The 7,500-nt window shown below is 52.6% G+C and overlaps 1 protein-coding gene across 1 annotated transcript in view; it reads right to left on the bottom strand.

Moving 5' to 3' along the window:
• Nucleotides 1-6,075: 6,075 nt before the first annotated feature.
• Nucleotides 6,076-7,500, bottom strand: part of LOC144513996 (synaptogyrin-1-like) — a 7,187-nt gene continuing 5,762 nt past the window's right edge. The window contains exons 3-4 of the mRNA XM_078245187.1: nucleotides 6,705-6,850; nucleotides 6,076-6,538 (exon numbers count right to left, since the gene is read on the bottom strand). Of these exons, the coding sequence (XP_078101313.1) occupies nucleotides 6,413-6,538; nucleotides 6,705-6,850 (272 nt within the window). The 3' untranslated portion in view covers nucleotides 6,076-6,412. The remainder of the gene's footprint in view (nucleotides 6,539-6,704; nucleotides 6,851-7,500) is intronic.

Here is a 7,500-nt window from a genome sequence, read left to right as displayed (position 1 = left end):
TCGGCAGACAATTAAACTAAAATAGAAAGAAGGTAATCAGTGAGTCACTGCACAGCTGAGTCAGCATGTTTACTGTCTGTGTGTCTGTGTGTATGTGTCAGTACCTGTCGGTTATAAAACTGTTTTAAACGGGTTTTTTTTAAATGCTATAAAATTGAATATGAAACACCCAAAATTCAATAAAAGTAATCATTAATTTTGGGTTCCATACAACATACACGCATACATTCAAGTTATTTTTGCGGGCAATTTGGTTGAAGGAAACTGATTTGTGATATAACAAACATTGAAGAGGTTTTGATTTGAAGGCTCCAGCGTGTCAGTCTGAGATTTGGGGTCTCTGTGCTCGTCCCATCCCCTGGTTTTACCAGTGCTGAGTTGGAGGTAGAAACTGACATATAGCTCATTTTAAATCTAACCTTTAAACTTATTCATTTAGAATGGCTTTTAATACGTAGTAGCGTTGTGACATTCTCCGTTTTTTTCTGCTTTTATGTATTCTTCTGATTTTACTGTAAGTTATTTTATGTAAAGCACTCCTGCTGGTTGCTGTAAAGTTCTGTATGAATACATGTTGATTGATTTAAACATGTTATTAGACACATTATTGAAGTCTCTTGACTCTGCAGAGTCAGCAGAGCTGTTTTACTTTCCCTTTCAGACTTTAAACACTCTGAGTCACGTTCACTCTGCAGCGCCGAGTTTTAATATCTCTCTCTGACTAACCAGGAATACCTCCCAGATAAATCACAGCTTCACCTGTTCATCATCCCGCTGTGACTCGACGTGGAGATTAAATACCAGTCAGAAAACTGTCGAGGAAAAACAAACATCATGTAATAAATAATCAGATAATCATGAGTCACATTAAAGAGACGGCTATGAATCATTTAAAGCGGCAATCTGTAATTTAATTCAATGTGACTCAGGATGTGTGAGTGAGTGAGTGAGTGAGTGAGTGAGTGGGTGAGTGTTGACAGGACGCTGTGGGCCGTCCTGATCTTCTCACTGATTGATTGGTTAGATTGGGAAGTTGAATGTGAGAAACATTTGGAGGTAAAGAAGGTGTTTAATCTGATCTTCTGCTGACAGAAACAGCTTAAAGCTTTAATCATTTCATCAACAACCGACTGTTTTAATTCAGAGAAAGCAGAAAGTGATCTGACAGGTTTACTAACGGTCCCAATCCTAGGGCGTTACCCCATCATGCACCAGTTGTCTGCTTTGAGTTCAGATTTATTAAAAGTCTTTGACGGGGATCTTTGTGTTTGTGTATCATTAAACATGGAGGAAAAGGATAAGTTAACCGGTCTGGAGGCAGGCCTGGGAGCACATCAAGATGCCCCAGTCACTGCTGGGTAACGTGGCTGAAAGGGAGGTTTGGGGGTTACTGCTGGAGCTGCTGCCTCCGAGACCTGATCCTGGAGAAGAGGGGGAAGACGAATGGACAAACAATGGTTTATAAAATGATGAAAGAACCAAAGAGACTTTATGGACTTAGTTTTATTATCAGTCAAAACAAAGAAACAGACTGTACAGAGCTGAGCTTCTTACTAACACTAACAACTGCAGCACCATTTAACTCAGAGTGAGTGTTAACATTAATAACGAACACATCTGTTCGGTTTTCTGCTTTCCTTTATAATGTTTTGTAACCTTGTGATGATTATGTGCTATCTCGGCTCCGTCTCATATTATTCAGAGAATACTCCTCTCCTCCTCAGAGTGAGGGCTACTCCTCGGTGTGTGGAGCTACTCCTCAGAGTCCGGGGCTACTCCTCGGTTTGTGGGCTACTCTTCAGAGTGTGCGGCTCCTCGTCAGAGTGTGGGCTACTCCTCGGTGTGTGGAGCTACTCCTCAGAGGGTGCGCTACTCCTCAGAGTGTGGGCTACTCCGCAGAGTGTGGACTACACCTCGGTGTGTGGTGCTACTCCTCAGAGTGTGGACTACTCCTCGGTGTGTGGTGCTACTCCTCAGAGTGTGGGCTACTCCGCAGAGTGTGGAGCTACTCCTCGGTGGGTGAGACTACTCCTGAGAGTGTGGGGCTCCTCGTCAGAGTGTGGGCTACTCCTCAGAATGTGGGCTACTCCTCGGTGTGTGGGCTACTCCTCGGAGTGTGGGGCTACTCCTCGGTGTGTGGAGCTACTCCTCCGTGTGTGGAGCTACTCCTCAGAGTGTGGGGCTACTCCTCAGAGTTTGGGCTACTCCTTAAAGTGTGGGGCTACTCCTCAGATTGAGGGCTACTCCTCAGAGTGTGGAGCTACTCCTCAGAGTGTTATCTACTCCTCGGTTTGTGGGCTACTCCCCGATGTGTGGGGGCTACTCCTCGGAGTGTGGGGCTACTCCTCAGAGTGTGGGGCTACTCCTCAGAGTGTGGTCTTCTCCCCTGTGTGTGGGCTACTCCTCAGAGTGTGGGGCTACTCCTCGGTGGGTGAGGCTACTCCTCAGAGTGTGGGGCTACTCTTCAGAGTGTGGGGCTACTCCTCAGAGTTTGGGCTACTCCTTAAAGTGTGGGGCTACTCCTCAGAGTGTTGTCTACTCCTCGGTTTGTGGGCTACTCCTCGGTTTGTGGGCTACTCCTCAGTGTGTGGGGCCACTCCTCAGAGTGTGGGCTACTCCTCAGAGTGTGGGGCTACTCCTCAGAATGTGGGCCACTCTTCAGAGTGTGGGGCAACTCATTGGTGTGTGGAACTACTCCTCGGTGGGCGAGGCTACTCCTCAGAGTGTGGGCTTCTCCTCAGAGTGTGGGCTACTCCTCGGTGTGTGGGGCTACTCCTCAGAGTGTGGGCTACTCCGCAGAGTGTGGACTACTCCTCGGTGTGGGCTACTCCTCAGAGTGTGGGGCTACGCTTCAGAGTGTGGGGCTACTCCTCGGTCTGGGCTACTCCTCAGAGTGTGGGCTACTCCTCGGTGGGCGAGGCTACTCCTCAGAGTGTGGAGCTACTCATCAGAGTGTAGTGCTACTGCTCGGTGGGTGAGGCTACTCTTCAGAGTGTGCGGCTCCTCGTCAGAGTGTGGGCTACTCCTCGGTGTGTGGAGCTACTCCTCAGAGGGTGCGGCTACACCTCGGTGTGTGGAGCTACTCCTCAGAGTGTGGGGCTACTCCTCGGTGTGTGGTGCTACTCCTCAGAGTGTGGGCTACTCCGCAGAGTGTGGACTACTCCTCGGTGTGTGGAGCTACTCCTCGGTGGGTGAGACTACTCCTGAGAGTGTGGGGCTCCTCGTCAGAGTGTGGGCTACTCCTCAGAATGTGGGCTACTCCTCGGTGTGTGGGCTACTCCTCGGTGTGTGGGCTACTCCTCTGTGTGTGGGCTACTCCTCGGAGTGTGGGGCTACTCCTCGGTGTGTGGAGCTACTCCTCCGTGTGTGGAGCTACTCCTCAGAGTGTGGGGCTACTCCTCAGAGTTTGGGCTACTCCTTAAAGTGTGGGGCTACTCCTCAGATTGAGGGCTACTCCTCAGAGTGTGGAGCTACTCCTCAGAGTGTTATCTACTCCTCGGTTTGTGGGCTACTCCCGGGTGTGTGGGGGCTACTCCTCGGAGTGTGGGGCTACTCCTCAGATTGAGGGCTACTCCTCAGAGTGTGGAGCTACTCCTCAGAGTGTTGTCTACTCCTCGGTTTGTGGGCTACTCCCCGATGTGTGGGGGCTACTCCTCGGAGTGTGGGGCTACTCCTCAGAGTGTGGGGCTACTCCTCAGAGTGTGGTCTTCTCCCCTGTGTGTGGGCTACTCCTCAGAGTTCGGGGCTACTCCTCGGTGGGTGAGGCTACTCCTCAGAGTGGGGGCTACTCTTCAGAGTGTGGGGCTACTCCTCAGAGTTTGGGCTACTCCTTAAAGTGTGGGGCTACTCCTCAGAGTGTTGTCTACTCCTCGGTTTGTGGGCTACTCCCCGGTGTGTGGGGCTACTCCTCAGAGTGTGGGGCCACTCCTCAGAGTGTGGGCTACTCCTCAGAGTGTGGGGCTACTCCTCAGAATGTGGGCTTCTCCTCTGTGTGTGGGCTACTCCTCAGTGTGGGCTACTCCTCAGAGTGTGGGCTACTCCTCGTTGTGTGGAGCTACTCCTCCGTGTGTGGAGCTACTCCTCAGAATGTGGGCTACTCCTCAGAGTATGGGCTACTCCTCGGTGTGTGGTGCTACTCCTAAGAGTGCGGGGCTACTCCTCGGTGGGCGAGGCTACTCCTCAGATTGTGGGCTACTCCTCAGAGTTTGGGCTACTCCTCAGAGTGTGGGCTTCTCCTCAGAGTGTGGGCTACTCCTCGGTGTGTGGGGTTACTCCTCAGAGTGTGGGGCTACTCCTCAGAGTGTGGTCTTCTCCCCTATGTGTGGGCTACTCCTTAGAGTGTGGGCTACTCCTTGGTGGGCGAGGCTACTCCTCAGAGTGTGGGGCTACTCCTCGGTGGGTGAGGCTACTCTTCAGAGTGTGGGGCTACTCCTCGGTCTGTGGGCTACTCCTCAGAGTGTGGGGCTACTCCTCAGAGTGTGGGATTACTCCTCAGAGTTTGGGCTACTCCTTAAAGTATGGGGCTACTCCTCAGAGTGTTGTCTACTCCTCGGTTTGTGGGCTACTCCACGGTGTGTGGGGCTACTCCTCAGAGTGTGGGGCCACTCCTCAGAGTGTGGGCTACTCCTCGGTGTGTGGGGCTACTCCTCAGAGTGTGGGGCTACTCCTCAGAGTGTGGGCTTCTCCTCTGTGTGTGGGCTACTCCTTGGTGTGGGCTACTCCTCAGAGTGTGGGGCTACTCCTCGGTGTGTGGAGCTACTCCTCCGTGTGTGGAGCTACTCCTCAGAGTGTGGGCTACTCCTCAGAGTATGGGCTACTCCTCGGTGTGTGGTGCTACTCCTAAGAGTGCGTGGCTACTCCTCGGTGGGCGAGGCTACTCCTCAGAGTGTGGGGCTACTCCTCAGAGTTTGGGCTACTCCTTAAAGTGTGGGGCTACTCCTCAGATTGTGGGGCTACTTCTCAGAGTGTGGGCTACTCCTCGGTGTGTGGGGCTACTCCTCAGAGTGTGGGCTTCTCCTCAGAGTGTGGGGTTACTCCTCGGTGTGTGGAGCTACTCCTCCGTGTGTGGAGCTACTCCTCAGAGTATGGGCTACTCCTCAGAGTATGGGCTACTCCTCGGTGTGTGGTGCTACTCCTAAGAGTGCGGGGCTACTCCTCAGATTGTGGGCTACTCCTCAGAGTGTGGGGCTACTCCTCAGAGTGTGGGCTTCTCCTCAGAGTGTGGGCTACTCCTCAGAGTGTGGGCTTCTCCTCAGAGTGTGGGCTACTCCTCGGTGTGTGGGGCTACTCCTCAGAGTGTGGGGCTACTCCTCAGAGTGTGGGGCTACTCCTCAGAGTGTGGTCTTCTCCCTGTGTGTGGCTACTCCTTGGTGGGCGAGGCTACTCCTCAGAGTGTGGGGCTACTCCTCGGTGGGTGAGGCTACTCCTCAGAGTGTGGGGCTACTCTTCAGAGTGTGGGGCTACTCCTCGGTCTGGGCTACTCCTCAGAGTGTGGGGCTACTCCTCAGAGTGTGGGGCTACTCCTCAGAGTTTGGGCTACTCCTTAAAGTGTGGGGCTACTCCTCAGAGTGTTGTCTACTCCTCGGTTTGTGGGCTACTCCCCGGTGTGTGGGGCTACTCCTCAGAGTGTGGGCTACTTCTCGGTGTGTGGGGCTACTCCTCAGAGTGTGGGGCTACTCCTCAGAGTGTGGACTTCTCCTCTGTGTGTGGGCTACTCCTCGGTGTGGGCTACTCCTCAGAGTGTGGGGCTACTCCTCGGTGTGTGGAGCGACTCCTCCGTGTGTGGAGCGACTCCTCAGAGTGTGGGCTACTCCTCGGTGTGTGGTGCTACTCCTAAGAGTGCGGGGCTACTCCTCGGTGGGCGAGGCTACTCCTCAGAGTGTGGGGCTACTCCTCAGAGTTTGGGCTACTCCTTAAAGTGTGGGGCTACTCCTCAGATTGTGGAGTACTCCTCAGAGTGTGGGGCTACTCCTCAGATTGTTGTCTACTCCTCGGTTTGTGGTCTACTCCTCGGTGTGTGGGGCTACTCCTCAGACTGTGGGGCTACTCCTTAGAGTGTGGGCTTCTCCTCTGTGTGTGGGCTACTCCTCGGTGTGGGCTACTCTTCAGAGTGTGGGGCTACTCCTCAGAGTGTGGGGCTACTCCTCAGAGTGTGGAGCTACTCCTCCATGTGTGGTGCTACTCCTCAGAGTGTGGGGCTACTCCTCAGAGTGTGGGCTTCTCCTCTGTGTGTGGGCTACTCCTCGGTGTGGGCTACTCTTCAGAGTGTGGGGCTACTCTTCAGAGTGTGGGGCTACTCCTCAGTGGGCGAGGCTACTCCTCAGAGTGTGGGGCTACTCCTCGGTGGGTGAGGCTACTTCTCAGAGTTTGGGGCTACTCTTCAGAGTGTGGGGCTACTCTTCGGTGGGTGAGGCTACTCCTCGGTGGGCAGGGCTTCCTGCAGAGCTTCCTGTTGGTCGGGGTCGACGTACTCCTCGTTGAATGTGACAGAGTCAGCTCCCAGTTTGAACCTGTGGATGGCCAGCAAACACTGCAGCACCTAAGGATAGAGGATTAAACTTTATTTACACCGTTATACTGCACACAGAGAGGATTAAAATGTATTAACACAGTTTTACTGCACAGGATTTGCAGGACATGTAGAGGATTCAAATGTTAAAGTATATTACATGTTCTGTCAGGTGATGTAGGCCAGGTTTACGTACCCAGGTGAAGAAGGAGAAGAAGGAGAAGACGATGGTGGCTCTGGCAGCATCAGCTCCTTCATTCAGAGGGTTTTCTTCTTCTTTAGAAACCTGCCACTGATTGGCCAGAAAACAGAAACCCACGAACCAGAACAGAGACCAGAGTGCTGCAGAGAACACAGGTTAAACATGGTTATTAATCACATAAACAGAGACCAGAGAGCTGCAGAGAACACAGGATCCTTGTATGTGTCTTACGGGCCGGCTACATTGCATGAGTAACGTATGCGGAACGGATGCTCCAATGCTGCACTTCACTACGTGGTGTAGATGGTTAAAAGATACAGTCCGCGGCACAGACGCTCCAAATGGTGCAGGATGAAGCTCCTGAATCACTTGTGTCTGCAGTCAGCATGGTAGTCCCTGTCTTGGTCTTAAGCCTCATTCATACAGGATTAGTATTACCTGGTGACTTCAAGTTATCTGTAAAAATTATGGAGGTTGTCTGTGTTGATCTTAATTCCGTGTGAATCGGCCATGTCTGTGATTTGGCGGGGTCGTATATAAAAGGTTTTTGTTTCCTTTTTATCCCTCTCGTGAAGATGTGTGTGGGATGACGAGGGGCTTTGGACGTCGTCATTCTTGACCGACCTAGTCTGGACCACTGTCCGACCGGAAATCTTTGTTGACGCTGGGGCAGCAGGGATTATAGGGGAAGTGCCTCTGGTAACCTCTACCGGGCCTGGCCCAAATACATACGGAACCCTGACCCGAGTGCAGTGCGGCGGCCTCGCCCTGGCTGTCCTCCTCAGCCTCT

Source organism: Sander vitreus, unplaced genomic scaffold (genome assembly GCF_031162955.1).
Source record: "Sander vitreus isolate 19-12246 unplaced genomic scaffold, sanVit1 ctg403_0, whole genome shotgun sequence".
Classification (NCBI taxonomy): Eukaryota; Metazoa; Chordata; class Actinopteri; order Perciformes; family Percidae; genus Sander; species Sander vitreus.
This window is presented reverse-complemented; position numbering and strand designations above follow the sequence as displayed.